Source organism: Lineus longissimus, chromosome 14 (assembly GCF_910592395.1).
Source record: "Lineus longissimus chromosome 14, tnLinLong1.2, whole genome shotgun sequence".
NCBI classification, from domain to species: domain Eukaryota; kingdom Metazoa; phylum Nemertea; class Pilidiophora; order Heteronemertea; family Lineidae; genus Lineus; species Lineus longissimus.
In genome coordinates this window covers 3,965,994-3,992,921 of record NC_088321.1, presented here as the reverse complement: position 1 = coordinate 3,992,921, position 26,928 = coordinate 3,965,994, and the positions used below count along the sequence as shown (strand labels likewise).

Here is a 26,928-nt window from a genome sequence, read left to right as displayed (position 1 = left end):
ACATGACCTGTTTAAGTTCTACCCTGCTTCTTTTCAGAGCTTTTTCTTTTATTTCTCAATCCTGGCTGTTTTCAATTTTGAAGTGTCAAGAACTGGGGACTTACGGAACGGATGTCTTCCTCCTTAGTTGAGACGTGAAGTCGGGAAAAGATGTGGCCCTGGGCAATGGGAAAGGAAAAGTCTTCCTGGGAGAGTGCCCCAGTAATGTGACAAATTTCCGTCTCAACTATAGATCTGGTAAGCACTGTCTAAAGTTTGTTCACTAATCATTGCTAGTCGATTTCTAATTGCACCTATGCGTCATTGAAAAGGAAATGGTTTGCTTTGTGTAGAGGAGCTCGTATGGTACTTATTAACCTTATTGCACAATGATTGTGTTCAGGCACACATGCTAACTAGGTCTTGAACCTATCAGTTTATTCCTATTTTTAAAGCTTATGGTTTGTCTTTTTAAGTTTTATTGCTGCCATATTCTAAAATCTTACAAATTATTGTCGTCCTTAACTTTCAGATGTATTGTATACCCAGGCTGCAGTTGGAACCAGCACTTTGGGTGAAACTGAAGACCTTGAAAAGAAGGTTCGAGAGGCCCTTATATTGCATATTGACGCACCATGTTCATGCTACTTCAGTATTTCTATTTTTCCCAAAGTATGTCACATTTCTATTTATTTTATAAAAAAATCTTCCATTGTGAATTTTATGTGAATTCCGGTAATTTATTTCATAAAAAAGCTAAGTAGGTAAATTGGTAAAGATTGCTTGTCACTACCTTTGATATTTTGGTTGTAACGATGTCATCAGTGACAAATTTAATCAAAGATGAATTGATTTGCATCACTTGTTGAATCCTATTCATTGTCAATTTTAATTCATATGTTTTGTATAACTGGACAGGCGCTTCCACTGGTAGGGCTCGTTTCCCTTACAGCGATCACCACAAAGGGGTGGTCACTGTTCATGGCCTACCCGATGGACTGCAAATACTACGCTCTATGGGGAGCACGGGGAAGGCAAAGATGGCAGAACTCCTGGCAGTGATTACGTATTTAAAGTTTGTGTTAAACATGTAAGTTCAATTTTCCAAAGTCATGTCAGTTTTGAGGAACTTTCACAAGGCGTGGTTGTGTGCGAGACCATTGCTGGATCCTTGGGCTTTAATTACCAAAAAACTAAGCAACCGATGTACCTCTGTGCTTTTACATGCACTCTTCATATCTAGTACCTTACCTGAACAACCACATTATGCTGCTGAAGAAATGTCATCCGACACCTCTGTAACGACCAGCAGTCATTTTTATATTTGGCACCTTGAGTGCTCTTTTGTTTTAGGGGTTGTTTATGGCGTCACTGGTTTTGGTGGTCACCAACCATTGGCTTCTTGGAGAAATTGACACAGAATAGTTTTTGTATGGACAAAGCTTGTAATTTTGGACAGCTAACTGCTACTTACAGTCCATATATAGGAGGTAAGAGTTAAGTTAAATCATTCTATAAGTGTGGTTTAGAAAACCTATTGACTCATGTAGTATTATAAATAATTACTTTGAAAGTAAGGTGTGGTCCAGGACTCAGTTTGGCATGGTCACGTGATGTACAGGGTTGAAGTCTTGATCGTTTTCATCCTGTTTATAACTAAACCTTGTAAGACAGGCCTATTTTGTATCATCATACCATATTCTCAGTACTGAATGTGTTGGCTAACTTGTAAGTGTGTTGGAGGCCTATAATTTGAAGAAATACCTGTCATACTGTAACTGGGCCAGCTTAGTGTAGATGGCAGCACCATCTGTTCAAAACGAAAACGTCTGAAGACAGTGGATGTGACTTGAATGTGACAATTTATTTTATAACCTTTCCCTATTGCACTAGTACTAGTAGTACACGTTGTAACGTTTGTATTTTCAGTTTACATGACTAAAGAGACAGAGAGACAATAAACAAGAGCTGAGATCAACTTGATGAGCTGTCGTTGTCGTTGGTCTTTCGTTATGACCTCTAGGTGAGGGTTCCTGTTAACTACATTTGCTAGTAGTAGAAGCATTATCACACTGACCTGATCTTCAATGGTGACAGATACTTCGGTCAATGTGATAAATATCATAACACAAATGTCATTAAATGGGCAATGTCCACCTTATTGCGGTGCCCTTTGTTAAATTCGAGGCCAGTAAACATGTATTTACTACAAAAACTGAGAAAATGGACACAAATATTTGCCTAAAAATGATTTTAAGCTGGTATCATGCGACATTTGACATCTTTGCTTATTAGCCTCTTGTTCATTAAGGGTTGAAGTACTTGGTTCGTGCATTTATGTAAAACAATGACACTGTGTTACATTTGCAGTATGCCACAGGTACCGGTGATGGATGATGAAGACACCCTCAGCATAGATGAAGAAGAATCTCTACCATTGACAAACACCAGTGAAGTTCAACCCAGTGGCAGTGCTACAGGTAAGCATTTATATTGAGGTGTTATTTGAAAACGTTAGGTTTTGTAGTGCAATGGTCACCACTCCGCCGTCCCAGTTACGTCAGAGCATTGCTTACGATTATTGTTAGAGATATTCCTCAATCATTGCGGTGCAATTAATTCTTTCTTACTTGTTTTTATCCAGCCATGCTCAATTACCTTGCGGGAGGTGGGCTTGGAGTTGCTCCAGTTTTACCCTTGCCTATGCCACGACCAGCAGTATTTTCAAAGAAATCTTCCATTCGAGTAAGTATATTATCTGTACCTTTACAACATATTATCACCAAGAGCAATTTTGAAAAAAGATCCATTGGTCTCATACTGTAACATATTTTCATTTTTTGTCTGATTACCTGTGACAATATGACCTACCCTGTGTGTCATTTCCTCATTCATTCATACATGTACATGTGCACTTTTGTGTTTTCGCATAATCTGGAAGTAGAAGAATTAACTATGGCCTGTTCTGTTTTTCTTGCACTGTTTTTTAATAACCTTCATCTAGAAAAAGACACAATTCATCTTCATAATCTGTTCAATGCAATCAGAGTCTTGGTGAACCATTGAAATTGTACTTTGGGCAATTCACAAAATGCAGCATACTTCGAAGATACTTTTGTTTACATACTGATATACCGATCATTTTACAATGTCTTTCAGGATAACAAGGGCAGTGCGTTCAAGAAGTCGGTGAACCCAAGTAAGTACAATGTGCTGTGTGGGAAAATATTAACATTGTTTCCTTTATTTGTTTTCATCAAGCGAGATGCCGCAGAAAACTACAACACTGCCCCTTCTAAACTTGTCAGTTGTTATATTTCTGTCTGGAACCAGGTGGTGGAAATCTTATACCAATAGTTATCACTTTTCAGGGTATTCCTGTAACTGCTGAAGCTACTGCTCTCCATTTAGGAAACTTAATTGGACTGAGGGTAAATAATCAAGACATACATAAAACAGTATCAGATTTCAATAGGCGGGTAAATGTCCTCATATCAAAGATTTATTTTTGCAATTTTGAAACAAAAATCAAACTTTTTTACTCATATTGCATGTCACTCTATGGTACAGTCCTGAAGGATTTAAATAATAAAGTAGTAGGCGTATTATATACAGCATGGAGAAAAGCGGTGCGGAAATTATGCAGACTTCACCCTCGGACTCATTGTGCCCTTTTGCCACTAATATGAGATACCTGTTCAATAAAAACATTGTTACAAAACAGATTTTTAAACTTTTATCGTAAGGCTGTAAACAATTCCAATATCTATGTTAATCTTGCGAGTTCGCTTTCTTTGAATGGCAGTGGCTCCAATGTATCAAATACACCCTCACACTTGGCTAGTGAGTTAGATATACCCAGGAACCACGTTCCTCCAACTTTCAAGGTACCTTTAAAGGCGGAGTTTTATAGACTGCAGCAAACTGCTGCTGTTATCAGAGATTTTTTAATGTATGGAGACACACTTTCGAGGATAGATATCGATAATATGAATGTAATTCTTGGGGTACTCTGTACTGGGTAGCCCTGTAAATGTCTATGCCTTATATGTAGGGATTGGGAGGGTCTTTCATTTCTTTGTCATCACTTTTTGTACTTTTGTTGCACTTGCACTTTTGCACATTTGTAATGTAATTTAATTTACATGAATAAAGATGATTATATATATTAAGTGGTGAGAGACATCTATTAGTTTAGGTACAGTGGTAACATGATTGGCACTGGCCAACAGTTATTTTCATGATAAAGGCAACTTTTGAATAGCACTTTTACCATGTGAAGTAACCATTATTGTGCTCATCATTATTTTTCTAATCTTTAGGAGTCAGCAGGGAGGAGGAATTGGGAGTTCGGATGAAGAACACAAAATCCAGGGTTGGCATGAGAAAGAAGAAGTCAGCGAAACTGGTAGGAGCAGAAGTGTTTTCTAAATTATCCTTATTCATGTTTAAAACATTGATTTGATCATTGTTTTAAATCTCTACGTTAAATAGCTACATTATATTGATCGCAATTTGTTGCTATTCTTTCTAACCTCACTACAAACATTGAAACATTTTATTCAAACCATTTCCATTCACTCTTCTAGGATGCAGACGAGCAATTAAGCGAAGATGTAGCCAAACTTGCAGCTTCGAACCAAGGTACATTTTAGGATTCTTATTCCTAGAGTCCAACCAATGGTAGATTATTTCATGCATCCAATCTTAATCCAGTATGCACGAAGTGTTTTTGAAATGGTTAAAATCACCTATTTGGCCTAAAAAATGATCCCTTTTTTGCAATAATAAGCATCAAAAGTAATTTTTTCCGGTTCGATGTATGTCGAAGAATTATGAATTCCTCCAATGAAATAGTGATATACAGGCAGCTTCAATATTGTAGCAAAAACGTATTGTTGTGGTTGCTACAAGAAAGGTCTTAGGGGATTTGGCAAATACAGCAGAACTCATCATTAAATGTCAATGAATGCAATTTTTGTTCTGGTATCTTTTAACAACTTTTTCCAAACATATTTCAGGTATAGTCGAGAAGATCTACAAGCACCGAAAAAATAAGGGTGTTCTCGAATATCGAGTGAAGTGGGTTGGCTATGACGGTCCACAAGATGATGCATGGGAACCACTCCGCCACATCACGAGTGAACACTCACAAGCCATGCTGAGAGATTATCGGACTTCTTCAAGTGCCAAATAAGCCAGTATACATGCAGACATGACGAGTTGTTTAATTATGCGACAATGTTACTGCACAAAATCGCATTTCAAAATCATTTGTGACATGTACATGTAATATTGTTTTCTGTAAATAAAGCAAGATTTATTTTTCAATGATTTCTTCGTGATATTTTTGTCATGGTCTCTGTCAACATTGATTACAATTTTATGTATGCATTGCTGTACTTGAGGCAACTGTCAGTGGAGAAAAGAGCTTTTAGTGCACAACTTTGAAATAGTTCGCTCAACAGTTCATGGGAGAGCGTCACAACATGAAATAATTTCCTTGTCAGGAAAAGGATACCTGTGTGTACATTTAAGGTCTGTTTAGACTCCTGGTGCAATGTAAGAACCAAAATCAAACAGTGCTGAATACTGTCTGCCACTGTCTACAGTCAATGTTTGTGATTGGTCTAGGGCTCTCCATATTCAAAGCAACTCGGACTTCACTACATTTTAACAGCTTTTTTGCTCATTGCTGTCAAAATATTTCACATGAGCAGGTGCCAATGTAAAAGTGTCAGTTGAGGGTGTTTCCACTAAAATCCACTTGTGTAGACGCATCACTTGTGCACATCTAGGCTTTTCTCCTACAGACACACCCTCCTCTGTAAAATTTTCCACAAGCTGACTGGAGACAAAATTTACAGTGTAATTTCCCAAATAATTGGTACAATGTATCGGAAGTAGAAGACTTCTTCCAAAGCCAGACAGACTGTGGACTAGTCTCAACCTTGTCCCGATTGTCCTCCAAAATGCACCTTGTCACCTAAAAAGCTGTTGTAATTTCCGGTTTTTGGTCATAGTGTGGTAGCAAGCGAACACAGCAAGATTCTCTTCTTTGATTTGGCATGCCATTCTCCTTGTAGCTCTGGTCTGTGTTGGTTTCCACTGTAGGCTATAATTGAAAGTATCAATACTCGCCACTGTGTAATAAAATTCAAAGGAAAACACAACATATGACTCAAGTGAATTCAAGTGTTTTTATTGAACAGAACACTTCGAACTAGACAAGTCACTATGACAACTTGTGACCAACTAGGAAGGCCTGACATATTGATAATAACAACATACAACTAGTATTCACCGGTAAAAAAATATCCATCGTCTACATGTCAATTCAGCAATAAAACCACACCCTGGAAATTTTTGTAGGTGTTTTAATTTCGCAATTCTCATGGTCCAACTTGACCAACAAATGTGACATGTGCAAACCATAACTTCATATCAACCCATTCATGTATTCATGTACAGGAGACTGCCGGGTTGTGTTTTTCGATCGATATTAGGTTGGATTATCGTACATTTGGGTTTCTTTATGGATTTTGTTGATTAGGTAGGAACTTCTTATGATTCTGTTGTTTACTACAGGGCCTTTTTATGAATTTTCACTAAATTGCTGAGAGGGTTAATCCTGTCGATACCAGGGGGTTAAAATGAAAAATTTATGATATCATATTGTAGGTATGATTGTTAGCTTCAAAATAACTTGTAGTACTTCATTCTCAACTTTTTGTATCTCTTTTGCCAAAAGTCTATACACTATAGGAATACCTGGAAATCTACAGGGAGATGCTGGAAAAAAATTTGTAGACTCGCAGGAGCTAAAGGGTTAAGACCCAAACTCGTCATACAGTTTGTAAATTGTATGTGACCTTACAGGCCAAGTATTCTCAGTCAAGATCCTCCAGGTGGAAAACAAAGTTCTCCAAAATACCATCCGCCAATGTCAGAGGGATACATGTACTGTCTTTTCAGTTAGAGTCACACATTATTATATGTCAAATGATTCGAGGTCTTCGTCAAACAGCTCAACATCTGGCCTTGCTGCAGATCTTGGACTCACACATTTCAGACAGAATCTTTCCAGAGCTGGTAAATTGTAATCCGTGATTTCATATGCCCTACAATATTTCACAACCAAGATTCCAAGACAACCGAATGCATAAATGTTACTTGCAATTGAAAATGGCTTCTCTCTGCGCAAAACCTCTGGGACAACAATATTGTCTGCAAGCTTTTTTGTTTGCTTCTCTGTGAGAATTCGGGCAGATTCGATTCTACAAGAATTTTTCCAACTGCACAGAATGACATCTATGCCCTTCTCATTTGCATCCAGCACAACATTATCAGCCTTCAAGTTGTTATGCAAAAACCGTCTTATGAAGAGGTGACTGAGGTGAAAGCCAAATGTGACCGTTGCTTTCACCCATCCCCTCCCACTTAAATGGGAAGGAAAATCCAAAAAACAGTCCTTTAAGCTATATACAGTCCCCGTAGGGTGGTGGAATGAAGTCACCAATGCCGGTTTGTTATCCTTATAATATACTCCAATTGGGAATGGGGTAAATGTGGCATTGATACAGGACAGCACCCAAAACTCTCGGTTGACAACGGATGCATAGTTCTCATCACTGTATTGCTTAGCAGCGAACCTATTGACAGTGTGGCAGGCGGCTTTGTATATTTGGCAAGTGTCTCCAACTTTTAATACTTTCATCAGCTTTACATTGATGATAGGAACAATGACGTTGTCTATGTCACAGTCTGGATTGAAAAATACGTTGCTAAAAACACTCTCTTCAACCTGCTTGACAGCATATGACGACACTTGCTCCGCCATTCGAAAGTGGGTACAAATTTTGTGTCGTTCATTCCGCACTGAGGCCATGAATTGCACGTTGTTGTACTGTTCATATCAGTATTTATAGCGCCTGTCTGTCTTCACAAGTTCATCTTTTAGCCATTCACACTTGTCTTCAAGCTTTTCGTAGTCACTTCTCAGATGTCTTAATTTGGAACTCTGAAAAGGCAAAGGAGCAGCTGTAACCACAACACCCAGGCTCTGCTCAACCATTGTCCAAAATCTCTCTAGCATTGCCCAAAGCAGACATACATGTAAAGTATTAGGGGTGCTCCTGTATGATGAGGTTTCAACCTGCTAATCCCCACTTAGGCCACAGCACTGTAACTGGTCCAGCCTGATGATGTGCAAATAGAAATAAATGCATCTTGCATTTGAATCTATACTGATTTGTGGGAAGTTGTTATAACGCTGTGTTTAAACTCAAGTGTTTTTTAACAAGGCCAACTCTGTGAACTTACTTCTTGTGACGGACATTTTTCTGGTGACCTTCTCTCTGTGGAACTTTGCAGACATAACTTCCTTGTTTGAACAGTTATGGCTTCTTTTGTAAGAGTTGAACTACCAGTAGGCGCACCGTGTGACTGTAATAAAAGAAGATACTCATGAGAACAATTGTGTTCATGTCATACATAACTTAGCCAGAACTTTGATCGTTGTCTTCACCAAATGTTTCATTTGGCCTCTATGTTTTTCGGGATTTAAATACCATATTTCATGTACTAAATGCCACAACAAATTTGTTTGAACAGCAAAACCTCATCATCATTGCATCTATTATTGGCGTCGAACTCGTCAATGCCATCATCTTAGTTATTGAAGGAGACATACACCACTTTAAGTTGTTATTTACTCTAACGACCTCAAATTGAATTTCATCTAGTTACATGCTTTCTTGATAAAAATACATGTACTTACGGCAAATTTTGATATCCATGCTTGTGTATATGCGCTAGCAGCACAATGACTCTTATTTGGTGAACTTGTTGACACTACAGCTCCCTGAAAATGCGATCATCGTCATTAGTTTGTAGATGTAATAATGTTTGGCAATTGTTCAGATTTTCATACAGTTCATAAACCGTTAGAAATAATGTCAAGGACATCTCTGTCCTGGGGCCTGATTCACAAAGCACTCTTAAGGACTTACGGGCCCGTAACATACCCTTAGATAACACTTAAGGAGTTAAGTGGTATTCACAAAAGACCCTTAAAATTACGCAAATACATAGTGTAATCGTAACTCTACGTGAGGTACCGGACCCATCTTAGTGTACACTTAGGGCATTTGGTAAGGCAACGCGCGCTAGAATGGCGGCTGTAATATTTGCTGAAGAAGACGTCAGACGACCTCTCCGTCGGGAACGGGTTTTCGGGATCGGTTGCACCCTCTTGATGAATATGACGATGTCGATTTGTTCAAACGGTACAGGATGTATCGGTGATGTAACGGTGATGCCAGTCACATCAGCCAACCTAATGTCTCAAGGGTTGTTTTCGGCACTGGTGAGAAAGGCACAGCAATTCGTTTCATTCCCTCAGCCGGATGCCCAGGAACGTATTATTGAGAGTTTCTACAGCGAGCGACGCAGAATAATCAACACATGTCAAACTTAATGTTAGTATTTTTTATCGGGCGGACCCAACTCCCTCCCCCATGATGAACCAAGCAACATATCAAATTCACGCCGCCCTCATATTCTCGGAAAAAAATATTTAGCTAGCCTTCAGAGCCAGACCATTTATTGCTCTTGGTAATGATAGAGAATAGCTAAAGCCTTTTCATAGGCCTATTGACGTATGTATGAACACGCTTACTTACTTTACGTATTTTCCCTGTGTTTTCGGTAGTAGCATTTTTACCCGCAGTATCTACCCCACCTTCAAGGCCACACACAAGATCTACACTCAGCAAGCCAATGATTTTTTCTTCTGTATCGTTTAAACCATTAGCATTCTCATCACCACCATTCTCGCCGTCATCAGAAAATGGAACATTTCCTGTCACCTGCCTCTTTTTCATTTCGTCATACCCCTTTTTTTGCCTTTTGCTTCAAGTCCTTCCACTTCTTCTCTCATCCGGATGCATGGTGCAATAGAACATATCTTCTTGTAATTGTTACGAACTCCCCCTGTGAGTTCAAGTGGGTTGTTGGTTCTATGCAAGATGCGACACTTCTGTGAATGAAGAAACTGAACGAGACTGGTTTTAAATGTAAAAAAATATAAGTTTGATACAAAATATGTACAGGAATTCTATTCAAGAGTCACTTCAGAATGAGTTTCAGCGCGTGTCGACATTATTGCGTTTCGCGAAAGGGAGCAGACTTCGATACTAGCTAGATTTCGGCGCTAAGTTCAGAATATTGAGTAACATCAGTATACAGGCTAGACACGCCTCGTAGATTCCAGAATCATTCGTGCACGTGCAGCTACATTCGGTTCCCTCGTGGACGTCTCGTGACACTCCCGAACCATTCTTTCTCGTACAGCATACTATTTCGTTTCAACCGTTGGCGGCACTCGGCCTCAGCACTGAGCTGGCTTCCTTGTACCCAGCCTAACTCCGGGGCTCCGTCTCAACGTTGCAAGCTTTTTCGTTTGCTCTCAATCACGTTCTGCTTTCTCGGCGTCACTCTCAAGTCTGCTCTCCCTGTGCTACCTGGGCGCACGGTATTTTAAGTTTCATAACACACCAAAGTTCATGTAACACAAAGTAATCAAATCTGAATTTGCATGAAATCACTTCGTTATGCTGTTGCATCAGGTCAGTGAGTTTGTCTATTTCTTTCATAGAGAAATTGTTTTTTCTAGGTCGTTTTTAGGCCATTGTAATTGGGAAACGCCGTTGGAATGCCACGTAGAAGTCTTCTGTACTGCCATGCAAACCCTTAGGCCATCTGTCACGATTGTGTATAAACATGCAATGCAATGAGCTAAAATACCTTACCCTTTCATTACGAGAGACGTTTTAAAGTTTGCTATAGCAAGCTACGTGTGTTCACTCAGGACTTATTCATTCACTTTGCGTAAGCAATTGCTTAGATAATTCTTAGATAGCTTCATGAATAACACTTAGGGTTCCCTAACCTTTCACGTAAGTTCACCCTATGAGTGCTCTTAGAGTGATCTAAGATCGGAAATCTAAGAGTGCTTTGTGAATCAGGCCCCTGATTATTACCAAGTCTTTCATTCTAAGAAATTTACACTTACATTTAACTGTTCCTGTGTTTCAGTATCTTGTCTGCAGTCATCCTGATGAGAAGAATCAGCAACAGGTGCCTAAAAGCATATATCAACATGCTCTTATTAATTCATATATCATGTCAACACTTTTGATGAACTGACTAATTGAGTTTGGTAGGTCAACAGAGCATAAGGAAATCCACACCTTTCGGAAATCTTTGCAATCCATGTTTTCCATGTTTCAATGTGCACAAAAAATTCTGCTTTTTAGGGGTTTTTTTTACTACAATAAAGATCTACATTAGTGGTTCCTTCATTCATTTGAAAATTTATAAATCTAACCTGATTTAAAAAAACCCTTAGCAGCAGAGTATGGCCACAACCTTTACTAGCTTTTGAAAATACAGATACTCACAGTAGGTTTCCGAGTACTTTCATTGTCCAGAAGGCTGCCACCTTGAAAAGAACAGCTAGCAACTTGATCCTGTAGTGCAAAAAGACAAAAAGATTGATTACCATGACCTACCACTACCATAACTGGATCTCTTGTTCAACTGAATAAACCTCCATCGATTAAAAGAATTGGCATTGAAAATTGATACTTTTTACTTATACATTTTAAGCTTTCAATATTATCAAAATCTAGGTTGACGACGAGATTTTGCTGAAATAAATCAATATTTGTTGAACACGTAGGTGATTTTTTGATGCAATCATTTACCAAAAATTTTTAATCGTCTCAAATCAGACTGATTTTAAACTGGGGTAAAAGTTCTATTTATCATCTCTGTTGTACATTACACCTTGTGTCAGACAACAGCTTGTGACATTCTGAATTTGCTGACGGTCTTGTCGTGCGCCATTAAAAACTTTAGTTTCAGTTATGAGTCATGTATCGACCCCTATTATAGCTGGCACCACTAAATTGTAATACAATGGGTGATTTCAAAGTCAGTTTTTAGATTTAGTTTTAAAACTAAATGGAACACTAAAACCCTTGATTAAACCAGCATTGAAATGAAGCGGGTTTTAGTTTCATCCTTTTTCAAAGTCGGTGTTCGTTGGTTTTAGCATTATGTCCGGTTTAAGCTTAAAACTAAGGGATGGTTTTAGTGTCAAAAACTAACACCGGGACTAAAACTAAAACTCTCCACAACACCAGAAATGAAATCAGTTCTGGTGTTAGTTTTGACACTCAGTTTTAGATTATCCTATTTCAAATTAGGTTTTAGTTTCACACTGAAACCAATTGGAACACCAAGGTCTGATCTTAATCCCAGCTCGGTGTTATATTTCGAAGATTTGTAGTGCATTTTGTATTACCAATAAAACTAACACCTTAGGCATTAACACCGAGTGGATTTCAAAGTTGGTGTTGGTGTTCAGAAAAAAAAAATCATGTTGTTCGTACCATTTCAAGAAGTAGTTGCTGGTATTTTGAACGCTGATAGGAATGATGATGGACGTGAAAGAAGAAGACCAAATTTATATAGATCGGAAGCGGTTTCAATAGGGAAACACCTGAAACACAGGCGTGTTTGGTTTTTCCAAGGTTTTATCTCTGTCCATCTTGGTGTTAGTTTTACCTGCAGAATAAAACCTCTTCTTAGTTTCAGCCCAGGTTTTAGGTGTTTAGATAAAACCAGATGTTGGTGTTAAACTAAAACCTCGAATTGGTCTTATCCAGACATAGGTTTTTAGGGGTAGAAATTAAGAATAAAACTGACACTAACACCCAACACTAAAACCAAAACCAACTTTGAAATCATCCAGTGTACATGTACCATGAGAAATGCTGCTATCAAGTCAATGGTGTGGCTTTAACTAGAGACACCAGTAACTTTGAAAATATCAACATTATTTCGAAAAAAATTTAGATTAACTAGTATGGAATCTCAAATGTATCATTGCTGATACATGAAGGTTTAACATTGTATCTAATTTGGATAAATTTATGATCAAATAATATAATTCGGGTATAAAAATAAAAAAACCTAGCATTTTCATGATTTATGACAGGATATATTGAGCTATTTATATGGGGCTACAAATACCCCGAACCAAAGGGCTACAAATACACCTTGGTCAGAAGTGTCTCTGAAAATTTACCTGTAATAATGACCATAAATGCCGCATACAACATTCTCTACACTCAATACTGATCACCTGAACCAAGTTTCAAATACATCAATGCTCTGTATAGTGTGGAAAATTCAGACCTGTAAAAAGTTCGATCCCAACTTTTTTTGTGCATGTGTCCGATTTGTTTACTTCTTATAGCCAAAGCTCTTACATAACATGTTGCATAATTCAAAACTAATTATGTTGTGATACTCAAGAGCCACCTCTTTCATATCCATGCTTGGGTTGGCTGAATTATTCCACGGTTACCGGAATATGAATCAAAAACATTGCCAGGGGGCTACAATTAGACCTGGGCTGCAAATACCCCATTTTACCTTATATACATTTTTTTTTACCTTAAACATGAAGACCTCAAAAATTGTAGCTACAATCAATCAGATCCAAATAATCACTCTCCTGAACTGCAGTTAATCCCTCTTCTATCTCATGATCGTCCCCATCATCACCATGCTGCTCCTGCTCTTCCCCGGAAAGCTTCGCCCTTTCAAGGAAGTCACTGACCTCTTCCTCAGGAAGGCCAAGTTCACTAGTGGTGATGCTTTGATGATTGTTAATGACAGATGCAATAAATGTCTGCTCAGGAAATGGCAATTCCACATTGCCCTTGCATGCCTCATAGAATTCATTGTGAAGTCCTTCTATAGAAATTGCCTTAGCAACTACCATTGCCATCTGGCCCTGTGAGAGATAATCCGATGTTGCACAGGTCAACAAAATTTGTTGTTGCTTCCGAAAGAAGCGGTCAACATTGACAATCTTCTTCAACAACAAGCACCGTTCCTCAAAAGCTCGGGAGTGGTGGCAAAACAAGTCAACAGCTTGTTCTTTAATGTAGAATGGCACACTATCATTAGGACCTGCAATTGGTGCTTCTTCCATGCCTAAGTAATGTCCCTTCAACGCATCTTCGTAAACAAGTGACTCTGGTAAACTCTCATCCATGTTGTGTTGAAGATTTCCACCATCTTCTTAATATGCCGATTGGTTCTGTTGATGTTTTTCTGCAGTTTAATTGCAATAGCCTGGCTATCTGTAATGTGAGGGTATGAAGGATTTGAGATTAATTCTATAATTCACCTTTAGATTGAAGAATGGACGTTGAAATGAAAGCCAAAATTGAACCAGCTGAATTTTCATCACTCAGGACCAGGAATTCAACATGGGGTCAAAAGCTAACAATGTAAAATAACACCAAGAGTGCCATATTTGAAATTAGATTTCCAGTCAAATGTCATCTGGTCTTTGGGTTCATTACAACATTCAGAAGGGAAGTGACTCCCTGCAAACTTGCCACTGTTTATGATATAAGATAAAGAAAACAACAGACAATGCACTAGTTTATCGCCTCATCAACTGGCGAGCCAACAAAAAGGTTAAATGGATGTTTCTACGTACCGGCATAATTATTTCTTTACCATTTCGAGATGCAGCCCTCTCAACACTGTGTTTGTTGACAGAATGTAAGATACTGGCCTTGCTGGACAGATCTGAAATTTAAGTATATTTGCAGAGGTTACGGTTTTGCAAGTTTTGAATTACGAAACCAATTTCCACCACACTTGGTAGTTCATCTCGGTGGATGCCAGTTTTCCAATGGACTGACTTTTAATCTGATGACCTTTTACTTTGAAATATCTCATCCTTGGTGTGTTTGGCCTTGTTGATACCAGTGAGCAACTGGAGCTACAAAATAATTGACAAAATGTCATACTATGGCAAAAGGGTAAATTGCAACCAAACTTATGCACCGGACTCCACCTAACTTTTTACTGGCCCACTGATGCTATTTCCTAATAATAATGATGATGATGATGATGATAACTAGAATTCCGAAATTTGCTGGTAGCAAATTTGATAGTCCCCAGGTAGTCGTCATGTCAACCGAGTAGAAACCGAGTAACAAACTCGACTGTAGTCAAAGGAGGAAAGCGAGGAGGAAGCAGGAGGAAAGCGAGAACATTTTGCGCCGTCGTATTCCGATTTGACTGGTTAGTGGTGAAATCTGCTTTTACTTTTGCAAATTATTCGTTTTTCTAGTTCTAACGTTGTCTGAATTAAAGATGCTTTCCCAATGCTTGACTGGTCTGGCAAGAGGCATTGCCAGGAAAACGTGACGTCATTTTGGCCATTCTTCTTCCCGCACGCCCTCCCTCTCCGTAAAACTTCCTGACGTGGTGTGAAGTGGGAGGGCGCACAATGGGAACCATACTGCCGCGATGTTAATAGTTCCTATTTATAGAATTCAGCGGCAGAGATTTTAAGCACGGAAAAAGTAGATTAACTCGGCTAATCTCAATGGATTTTACCCAGGAATGTTTTCAAGGCGAGAGAAACATCTGATTTAAGTACTGCGCTTATTAGATTTCATGTTCATGCCGAAGATTGGCCTAAAACGTGGACGAAAAGAGTGCATTCGAGTGTTGGAGAGGTCACGTGATTGTACGAGACACCTGAGCGAAAACAATACTGACTCCAGCTCCCAGAGGGAGGAGCTGGAGTCATAAAAACGCATCTAAAGCATCGAAATATTCTGAGTTTTGAAAATGCGATAGTCCATGAATCGAATTGGGTTTCTTTATAATACCTCCATCGCCCCATCGCTCGACCAACTCCTGAGATTGAGAATAATGACGTCATTATGACGGGGCGGAGCTTATGCTAATGTATCAGCGTCTCGCCTCTGCGCATGTCACAGCGCATGTCAGATTGAATCGCGGCTTCGGCATGTTGGGAGAAGACGGTATCATATCTCAGCAAAAAATGCTTCAAAAATATCGAAATACTCAGGATTTTTAAAATACTTTTGCGATAGTCCATAGATGGAATTGGGTTTGGTGGTGTAAGGGTGATTGATTTCTGGTTTATTAAGCCGTTTTGCTGGACTACCGCAATAAATGTGTTAATTTGGTGGAAAAAAATAACAGTTTCGAGAATTCCAGTGATATCAATATAGTCCCCAGACGGGATCTGGGGCCTATAATGATATTAATAATGGGTCTTACCTCGTCTCAGTCGCTGACAACTAGCAGGATTCTGTGACTCTGCAAGCCAGAGTTCTACCTGACTTTCTGACACTAAAAGAGATAAGGATACACTGTTATTGGAACAAAATAAGTGCACAGACATGCCGTTACTATTTGTGAAAATGTGCTTCAATGTGTCTGGATTGTGTAATGGCATGCACTTGGTAAATACTCACGGTTACCCTCATAAAATGTATTTTGCATCAGCATGCATATCACTGCATCGGCTAAAACAAGGCTTCAGACGTAAGCCCAGGAAAAAGGCCTTACTGAATGTTATCTTTGGTTGATCATAATGATCCACAAACACAACACAAAGTCTAAACTTGAACAGCCATGAATGATTGAACTGCCAGGGATGAGAAAAGATGCTTTGACCCTCTTTATCAACTTTGACATGTTTCACTGATGCCAAGCTTGAATTATCCCCAGATGACTGACTGCTGAGAACTGATCTAAGGAGTCAGGCTTGTAATATGCTGCCAATGGTGTTTAGTGTGTTGCAGCTGCTGGAATAAGAGAGAAATGCACATACCTTCAAGGAGAGCCTTCAATTCCTGTTTTGTTGTTGACATTACATCCTCGGCTTTCGTCAGCTTTGACGCCAGATACGGACCTTGAAATCATAACAGATATAATCCAAGCACACACTTTGAATTTCAATAACATGCTTGTGTAATAGTACCTGATCACAGATATTTTTGGGTATTCAGAAGGATACAAAGAACACCACAAATTTTCATTTTGAGGAATCAAGTACTCAGCAGTGCAATTGAAAAGTGATTGAATACTGCTACATGAAGAAGGATAAGCACATTACTTTGTCTTGTCAGTGCCAAGAAGAAGTTTATACTATCAGCTAAGCTTAAGGTCAACAGTTATGCATCCAATTAGATATGGCCTGACCACAAAACAGCCTAAAAGTTCCCATTCTGATTGAGGCTAAATGCCATCAACGCCACCTGAATACCACTCTGTGCAACTGTTTAAAACATACCGATCTTTGCGAACTTCGTGTTTGTGTAATAGATCATAGCATCAGTAAGAACATCTATCCTGTGACTGGGGGTCATTTCTTTCGTTATCTTTGAGAAACTCCGCAAAAAGGACCTGACATTCCAGTGTCTCACCGTCTGTTAACCCAACACCAACAACTCGCCGAGGACTGTACTTAATGTTTAAAGAAATCAAAGAGCAGTGTCAGTTGAAGGTGTTGATCCAAAGCCCATTCAGTAATCAGTCTGCACATGTAAAAGAATAATGAACTCTGAAACAACACAGCTAGGGTGATGTCACTTGACTTACTCCTTCCAAAACCAAATGCAAATACAGTGGAGCGTGTGTTTGTTATGATACATGCGAAATATTACGCAACCAACCAGGATGATTTTCCATATACTGAGTGACCAAGGATGGTCACTTTCCCAAAAAATATACTTTGTGAAACAACCTACCTTACAAGGTAACTTGTGACCATAGCAGTGAAATATTGGAATTGCCAGCTACAACCTATCTAAAAGACTACCAGAACCTGAACATGAAAAGGACAATAATTATTTTTAGGGTAGGAAATTGTCAAACTAACATGAATGCAAGCTGATACAACCATCTCTAGCCTGTGATGGGAACAACTTTTGATTCCAAGTTAAAGAGTTGTTATAATTTGCATGCAAACCTTAAAAATCAAGAAGCTAATTCTTATCCAAATATTGTATTGAAGAATGGGTTTTTCATCTGCGACTAGATGTATCTTCATAAAGCTTTATCAAAGCACCATACAGAATGAAATGGCCAGGGCCATTGTGCTCACCTCATGTGGAGGAAAGATGGATAAAGAGCATGGTATTGTGTCATGTAGTGTTAGATTTGATGTAGGTCCAAGCAATTACAATTTCCCCAAAATGGCCAATTTACATAACATTCGACCTCTGTGACCTTGAAAAGTAGGTCAAATCAAAGAAGACCCGGGTGACACATTGAATGGTTGTTAGAATTAGATGTACCTATGATATAAAATTGGTGCCAATCGGGCAAGTCATTACTAGGAATAATGGCATTTTGAAGAATTTAGGATTTGGCCCCCTCCCTGGAGGCCAAACGGCAAATCAGATCGCACCAAACTTCGGTACCTGAGATCACCTGACCAAGGGGTACATGTGTACTTAATTTTTGATCGATAGTCATTGCAGTTAAGAAACGTGCCATAGTTACGGTCTGACGGCGAATTTACGCCATTTGACCTTTGTGACCTTGACAAGAAGGTCAAATTAAAAACCTGTGTGACATATACTGTATGGTGGTTAGATGTACCCATGATATCAAATTGGTGGCAATCGGGCAAGAAGTTAAGGAATAATCACATTTTTAAGGTTTTTGGATTTTGCCCCCTGGTGGTCAAGTGGTGAATCATATTGGACCAAACTTCGGTCCCTGAGATCACCTGACTAAGGGGTAAATGTGTACCAAATTTGGTATCAATAGTCATTGCAGTTTAGAAACGTGCCATCGTTACATCCTAACGGCCAATTTACACCATTTGACCTCTGTGACCTTGAAAAGGAGGTCAAATCAAAAACCCGGAGGATATATGATGCACCTTTGCTAGAAGTACCTACCATATTTTTTTCAAAATTTCCCGACTACTATTAAGGGAGATATTGCATATTTTCACTTTTAACGTTTGGCCCCCTGGTGGCCAAACCATGAAACGAATCGGACCGAAACTTGGTCTCCAAGGTGTCATTACATAAGGGTACATGTGTACCAAGTTTCAACTCAATAGCTCTAACAGTTACGAAACGTGCCCTGCTAACGGACGACGGACGACGACGACGACGACGACGACGGACGACGGACGCCACGGTATGGGATAAGCTCACCTCTGCTAAGAGGTGAGCTAAAAAGGCAGCAACTGATTACTGGAATAGATGCCAGCCAAACTAGTTAGATCATGATGAATATGATAATAAGGCCTATGCCTGGGGCACGATCTGCAACTGAATATTTACTGAAATTCTTACAGCAACTATCTGCAACAAAACAAACCCACAGCGTGTGCAGCAGGCAGCAACTTTTCAGTTTTAGTGATTGGGTTATTAAAGGTTAAAGGTTGAACAGTCAATAGGGATTGGTGTCAAAATATCTTCTTCTTCAGTGTTTGCTCTGCACGCACTTGGAGGTGATTTTCTCCAGGGAGTATTCCTCCTCCAAGGCAGGATGATCATTTATACGTGACACTACGGTTATGCGCCAATTGGATAAAGGGAAAATAGTTGCACATCAAACACTCTTTCAGCTAAACCGTACTTGAAAATCACAATGCAAAACATTTCCGAACAGTCACATGTATGACAATATTTTTGAAATATCACTTTGATACAACACATCTCAGTCATATTGACTGAGGCAAACAGCAAATCAAACCGTTACCTCTCTCCATGTTTTAGGCTAAACATAATGACGGGCACTTACATGACGACATGCCGAACCAAAAACTGCTGTCTCATCCAATTTTTCGTATCGACTATTTGTCCTCAAAGTATTTCCACCCTTGAAATTGCTGCAAGCCTGAAGATTAAAAATGCAATAACAGTACAATGGAAAACAATGGTTATCATTCAATAAATGCCAATTTTAAACCACAATGAAAATAAATGTGGCACATAAAAAAACTGCAAACTTCATAATCTATTTAACAAGTGGAATCATGAAAATGGATAAAATCAGAACATTAAGTGCCAGTAATTTATTTGAAAGCGCATTGTGCGAACAAATACATTGAGAATAAGTTTCTAAGGCATTCAAAATGATGCTGACAATTAATAGGTTGATTAACACGATCTTACGTAGCCAACTTTCTTCATGTTTCCGTTATGTTTTTGAACAAACTCATCAACCTCACTCTGATTAGAAAAGAAGTGACCCGCATGCTTCGGCTCGGAAAAACTGACACCAGACGACTTTTTTTGCACAAGCCCAAAGTTACCATCCATTGAAATTATCACTGGATAATCATCTTCCTGCAGTAAAAAAAACCAAAAACATACTTTATCAAAATTGGACACTAATATGATTTAGCCAAACAGACACAACATTTTTTTATAAACACTTCTTGCAATCACAATCCTACACTTAGAAACAAGTTGTTAACCTAAATTCCCATCAGCAAAGGTCAGCAAAGGCCCATAGTGACACCCCAGGACAGGTCAAGTTCTTGTCATTTCTGTTGAATATCTGTTGTCTGCAGCCAATTTTGTTCAGGTGGGCCACCAGAACATATTCAATCTTTGACCAAAAAAACATGCCCCCATAATGGAGTCTTTAAAGAACCACCATTAGAACCATTACCACGCTGTTGGCTGAAGAGTCAACCTCAACTCTACAGTAGCAGTAGCAGTGCATATACACAATGGACAGCAAATAATAATGATTATCAGATAGTCTTACCATTGGACAAGCAGGACATACTGTTCCATCACCAAAATCAGGGCAGACATTATGGAGATATTCACACTGGTATATGAAAGCCCTGTATTCCTCGAAGCTTTCATTTATCAGGACTCTGTAGATATTCTGGATTGCCTGTGAATTTAGAGAAATTTGAATAAAGATCAGCACTGGATATGCATCCGCCCAAGTCTGGTTTAAAGCCATAAAGGGGGATACAAAAGATTCGTTTCATTAAAACTAAAAGATAACTTTTGGCTCCTAGCCCCCAACATTCAATTAGGCAAAAATAGTAAATTTCACAGCAGGGATTTCAATTTTATTAAATCTTATTGGAGGGACAAACAATAAACACTGTAGATAACAACTAGGGGTGGTCGCACAACAACGTTTCTGAGTCAGTGAGACATTGAGATACTATACAATACATGTATTCGAAGTAAACAATGTCAATGCGATACATTGGTTTCTGTCAGTGTGGGTCCACTTAGTTTTTATCAATTCCCTGGCCTTAGTCTTAGAGTCTCAGTGTAACCAATCTTTCCTTTAAAAAATTTATGACAAAGACATACAACCCACTTACCGGGTCTTCAAAATGAACATAAGGACTGTATAAGTGCTCGAACGCTTCACAGAAGTCCATGATGAGAATTGTTCCTTGAAGATACTTAAGATATTACCCGCAGCAAATCCATGAAGTGGAAATGAAAACACATGCGTGGTTTCTTTGGAGACGAAGGCCACAGGTGATGAAGTATCAGGGTAACAGACTCTGGTTCACAGAGGCAAAACTGGAAATTCGATCGATGATATCGTCCTGAAACAAAATGAGATTAGTCGAGATGAATGCAAGAATGAATTACAAACTAAAAGCAGTCATTAGGCTTTTTTGGTTCTCTTCACAGGCGTGTTGCTACAAACAGCATTACGCATTAATGAAAACAATGAAAGAAGTTGGTTTCTTAAAAGATGGGAATAAAAGTGCTAAGGTACAACAAGTATTTAAGATTGCATGCAAAATAAGAGAAATTTTCAATGCAAACCTTTATGATCAACAACGACCAGGGGCCGTATAAATGCTGTAGAGCAGGAATGGTTATGTCTCCGGACAACTTTTTCACAACTGCCCCTGGGTACAAATGAATTCCAAGTTCGAGCCTGCATAGAAAATGATACAGATTAGAGGGTGATATCAACCAAGCAACTCTGTGCATACCCAAATTGATTTATACATGAATGGACAAATCATCGTCCAGGGCTTTCACTATACGCTCCACATCTTGCTGTCCTGGGGATGGAAATTCACCAAGCAAGGGGGGCAAATGCCTTAATGGCCTCCCTTTTTACCTGGAAACCTTTTCGGTTTATTATCGTCTCCTTTGTAAGGCCATCATGAAATCCAACTAAAGAACATTTGATCACCAGTTGGGGTTTTTCTTTCACTGCAAAAACTATTTCTCTTCTCATCTAAATACATTGTATTTACATCCTACATGCATTATTGATCCACCAGTTTTGTCCTCAACTTGAAAATAATAATACTGTAGTGTAACAACCATATAGCTGTTTCAGCAAAACTGAAGCATTGAGATTTGGCATAACAACAATACATTTCTGAAGGAATTGATTAAATTGTTTTTGTGTCCCGAAACACAACTACTGAAACTGAAATGTACGATACAAATACATGTAGTTATCTGACATGCAACAAAAAAGTTGCATTATGTCATAAAACACAGTATTAGATACTGACCTGCCATTTGTATGGTTGGTGAAACAATGTGTGTTTATGATTATGCACTTCTTCCACACAGCTGCCGCAAAGAAAGAAGCCAACATAACAGTCATCACATCGATACACGGATATTAACAATGGAACACTGCACGCTCCACAAATCATACCAGGAACAAGCGACTCTTGGAAACTAGTGAACATTCCATCACGAATAGCATTCCAGTTCTCAAGCTGAGAAACTTTTTCTTGACCGTATCTGCTTCTTTTCTTTGGCTGTGCAATGCCCTCATTGTGACGAATCGAAGGAATTACTAACGAGAACGACTGGATGTTAGTTCCAAAACTTTGTTTCTGCAAAATAAGATATAATACAAAAATAAGGTCACTTTGTCATTGAATAAACAATTCCCATAACACATGTTCCGACAGGTGCTGCCACCTTCGCAAAGATGGACAATCTACGAGATCACCAGAGAAGTATCACATTATGACTTTCAATCATGAAAAGTCCATAGTTCCCAACCAAGATCAGTACAAACAGTTTACCAGCTACCAGCATGCATTAAAATATAACGGGAACTCACAAATATTACCCGAATATTACAAAAGAGACTTCGCCCTGGAAAAGTGGAACCAGTATCCAAGAATAGGCCTAATGTATCAATACACGCATCAGCGTGCAACCTGACGGAGACAAATCTAAATGATATCGATAGCCATCACTTTCAAGTGTGTTTTATGAGCCCTTTACTCAATATTGACCAACATGATGGGGCAAGGGGGATTCTTATACATTTTATCTTATACCTGGAGTTGCTCTCCTCCAGTTTCTCACACATGGAAAGGTCAAAACCCTCCAACGAAAATAAGAAGACAAATCCGCGAGGACCCGGCGAACTACGTAGTGATGTACCAGAGATGCAAGCGCGAAATAGAAAGCGCGCGAAACGGAAAGCGCGCGAAATACAAATGACGAAGTACCAGAATAAAGAGCGCCTTAATTAAACTAATGATAAATGCGTGAAAAATACTGTGTTTCAGAACACTCATCAACTACAATAGAACAACATTTATTTTGAAATCAATGAAGATAGAGCTAAAACAAAATCAGGGAGAGGGATGAGATGATATGATAGACAATAAGTATATCATCAAGGAGAGTTTCAATCAGAAAAAATAATTCATGGATGGGTCGTTAAGTTTCATTTGAAAATTGCCAGGATACAGATTCAAAATACATGGATATTTTTTTAGTGAAACATGCGAATGATAGGTATCTCGAGTGGACTCAATGTTTGTATACTGGAGTGGAATATCCAACAAAGAATTGAAACCTGGTCAAAAATCATATATTAGAGTGTCAGCAATCAATTTTTTAGTAGACTATGATTATCATTAGTGGAGTAGTCGAAGAATTTTTTTTTCTTTCTGAATCCCAGTGAATGGAAAAAACAGCCTAGTTTAAGAATAGAAAGAACACATGCCCCCCTCTTGTCAAGCAAATTACCTGTTTGTTCAATGTCAAGAAGATTCCCTTCTGGTTCATATGATGTTGTAGGACAGGGCTGCACATTGTCAGCACTGTTGTCAATGCCAGGAATTACCATATGGGGTGCAGGAAATGGTACTTCAACTTGGACATACGTTTCGTCTTCTAGGGTAAAAACAAAGTCCCTTATTTTCCTTGGCCTGACCATTTTCTGAAGGAAAAAGCCATTCTTATGCTTTGGAATTAAATCCAGACAAACAAAAACATACGAGAGAACAATTTTATTTGATTATAGCTGATATATTAGTACATAGATCAGTAGCTTAGTGGCTAGAGCAGAGGCTCATAATAAGGATGTTACATAGTGCAACTTTTGGATTTAGACCACCACTGTTTCTTCATTTACATTCCATCGGTAAGACAATCACAATTATACCGACTTGCCGCTTTCTACCAAGGAGCATAAACGGTGCCAGGCCAATGTTTTCCCAAACATGTTCAGCAACCACCCCAATCCTGGAGCACACATCACACCAGTGTCTTCGGAGGTGGAATCCAATGATGTCTGTCAGTCGGAAGATAAAATAGAATGCAGTGCATGCACCGCCATGCAGCATATACCGGTATTCTACTTCCACTCCAGCAGCTTCTGCGATCACCACTACTGCAGTTAACCGCAGGCCACGTAAAAACGACATCAGGTATGGCTAAGGCCGATGCGGCAGCCTGCCCTGGCTGTCTATCAATCATGCTATGGCACTGCCACTGTTGTGGCCAATCCCATACAATGGGCGTACCATCATGGCATTGTCCAAAGTCTCCTTCTTCCGGATTAAGATGTGTTCTGCTTGAGGTCATTTGACTTGGCCAGTTTCGGCAATTTTTTCGAAAAGCCCTATGCCCATGGCCATGTGGCAATGGGAATGCACACGATGAATGCATGCACTTTGTACACATAGCTGGCTCTGAAAGCATGCGCCGACACGACACACGGAGGCCAACGCTACATACATAACAAGAGATCAGTATCGAAAAAGATTTCTTCTTACCTACTGCAAATGCTTAATAATCTATAACTGTTGATCCGTGATGATCAGAGCGAGGGCATGGTCGATCACGGAGGGATGAAGAACATTGATTTGCTGGTTACATCAGCTCCCCCATGTACGGATGCGTATTAGTGCCAAGTAAAAAAAAAGTTTTGGTATTAATGAAGAATGTTTTTAAATTACGTACGTACGAGATAGTATCACGTAATAACGCGATAATTCGCACTATTGCGTACGTACGTGATACTAACGTGTAATTACGAGATAACTATCACGTTATTACGCGATAACTAACGCGTAATTACGAGATAACTAACGCGTTATTACGCGATAACTAACACGCTATTACGCGATAACTAACACGTAATTACGCGATAACTAACACGTAATTACGAGATGATTAACACGTTATTACACGATAACTAACACGTAATAACGCGATAATTCACGCTACTGCGTACGTACGTGATACTAACGCGTAATTACGAGATAACTATCACGTTATTACGCAATAACTAACGCGTAATTACGAGATAACTTACGCGTTATTAAGCGATAACTAACACGTTATTACGCGATAACTATCACGTTATTACGAGAAAACTATCACGTTATTATCACATAGTTATCTCGTAATTACGCGTTAGTATCATGTACGTACGCGATAGCGCGAATTATCGCGTTATTACGTGATACTCACTCGTACGTACGTGATAAAAAAAAATCTTTTTTTCATTTATGCCAGAATTTTTTTTTTCACTTGGCACTAATACGCTTCCGTACCCATGCGATTGGCATTGTATGTCAATCAGTGGAGTCAATCAGCAGAGCCGGCAAATGACGTAATCTCGCGAGACTAGTGTTCTGTAACTAACTGACGAGGGCGAGGCCAATTCCCGGACTAAAATAAGAACATTTTACTGCTGCACTCGAAACAGAGATGGACTTAATGTCAAAAAAATTTCTTCAAAACGAATTGCTTTGTAATATTTTGCGACCTACTTTTAAGAGTACGTTCGTTGATTCCGTATGTAGTGGGCAGGTCTGCCCAAAATAATGCAAATACATCACTTATCAGATTTAAATCCCGCCAAAAAAATAGAAAATCAAGATATTCAAGAAATTCTTGAAAAATGATGGCAGTACAATTATTGGCACAATTATTATTGAGCATACAGCTGCACCAGCGCGTGGATGGAGAGAATACCGAAACGAGGGCGGAGGATCGGAGCCAAATCGTTGACAGCGGTAACAGAGAGACATAACCACACAACCTGCGCTGGGGAGATTGGAAAACACGTTGTTATTGTCGTCCTTATGGGTCTATGCCTGCGGGTCCCGCTGTAGGTCAGAAAGAGAGCCCCTCTTGGACAGTCATGACTCGTCTGGATTTTAAAACAGGCTTCACTCATCTTCAGCTTAAAAGAGATAGGGGACGGGAGGGGGGAGACGACAGGACTATTTCTGGGACTGCTTTTATACTTATTCACAGACACGTTTGTGGCACCAGAACACTTCCACCCGCATCTACAGCCTCATTGCGGAGGGTACGTCAGACATATGATCAGGATGGTGATCCGGTCTCCTGGGCCCGGTCTGTCTGATGACACAAAATAAGGGTCGGGGTGAGGAAAAAACCCATCGAACCCGGATGAGTGGAGCGTTCCATCTTTTACAGGATAACATTTGATTATTGCCGCCACTAAACAATTGGGCGTGGCCGGCAGCGTCAGGCCAACAATGTCTGCAACACACTGGGCAGGGGCAGGGGCAGGGTTAATCAGCTCAACGACGCTACGTAACGTTTCCTACCCTCGCTTGATATGGATCTCGCGAGACTAGAGTGGGGCAGGGACAGGGGCAGGGGCAGGGGTAAAAAACTAATTTCATATTCCAGGTTGAAAACAGGGCCGTATTTACTAGATGGGGTGGGGGGGTGTATAGTACCCCCAGGTATATGGCACGGCTTAACCCACCGGCCATGAGGGAATTCCTTTATGGCCCAGTGGTTGGCG

General features: G+C 39.4%; 2 protein-coding genes across 9 annotated transcripts; one reads left to right on the top strand and one right to left on the bottom strand.

Annotated features, from left to right (window-relative positions):
• The first annotated feature begins 903 nt into the window (after positions 1 to 903).
• LOC135499012 (uncharacterized) lies at positions 904 to 5,290 on the top strand. Of its 4 annotated transcripts, none has more exons than XM_064789617.1 (9): positions 904 to 1,069; positions 1,333 to 1,469; positions 1,909 to 2,002; positions 2,360 to 2,459; positions 2,624 to 2,724; positions 3,139 to 3,178; positions 4,302 to 4,387; positions 4,569 to 4,623; positions 5,001 to 5,290. In XM_064789617.1, exons 4-9 carry the CDS (start codon positions 2,369 to 2,371, stop codon positions 5,174 to 5,176), a joined length of 549 nt encoding a protein of 182 aa, XP_064645687.1. In that variant the 5' UTR covers positions 904 to 1,069; positions 1,333 to 1,469; positions 1,909 to 2,002; positions 2,360 to 2,368; the 3' UTR covers positions 5,177 to 5,290. The 4 variants fall into 4 exon arrangements, with proteins under 4 accessions (XP_064645687.1, XP_064645684.1, XP_064645686.1 ...); XM_064789614.1 differs by having other exon boundaries at positions 2,350 to 2,459; XM_064789616.1 differs by lacking the exon at positions 1,333 to 1,469 and having other exon boundaries at positions 2,350 to 2,459.
• An 875-nt stretch (positions 5,291 to 6,165) lies between these two features.
• On the bottom strand, positions 6,166 to 22,595 carry LOC135499129 (uncharacterized). 5 transcript variants are annotated; one of them, XR_010449249.1, is made up of 11 exons: positions 17,649 to 18,216; positions 17,192 to 17,364; positions 16,730 to 16,810; positions 16,174 to 16,245; positions 14,567 to 14,658; positions 13,507 to 14,201; positions 11,442 to 11,510; positions 11,054 to 11,122; positions 8,759 to 8,842; positions 8,302 to 8,424; positions 6,166 to 7,999 (listed from the first exon to the last, which is right to left on the bottom strand). XR_010449249.1 is itself a non-coding variant. In XM_064789809.1 (11 exons), exons 6-11 carry the CDS (start codon positions 13,513 to 13,515, stop codon positions 7,895 to 7,897), a joined length of 459 nt encoding a protein of 152 aa, XP_064645879.1. In that variant the 5' UTR covers positions 13,516 to 14,201; positions 14,567 to 14,658; positions 16,174 to 16,245; positions 16,730 to 16,810; positions 17,192 to 17,359; positions 17,649 to 17,696; the 3' UTR covers positions 6,166 to 7,894. The 5 variants fall into 5 exon arrangements, 4 of the variants coding, with proteins under 4 accessions (XP_064645879.1, XP_064645880.1, XP_064645877.1 ...); XM_064789809.1 differs by having other exon boundaries at positions 17,192 to 17,359; positions 17,649 to 17,696; XM_064789810.1 differs by having other exon boundaries at positions 11,459 to 11,510; positions 17,192 to 17,359; positions 17,649 to 17,686.
• Between the last annotated feature and the right edge of the window lie 4,333 nt (positions 22,596 to 26,928).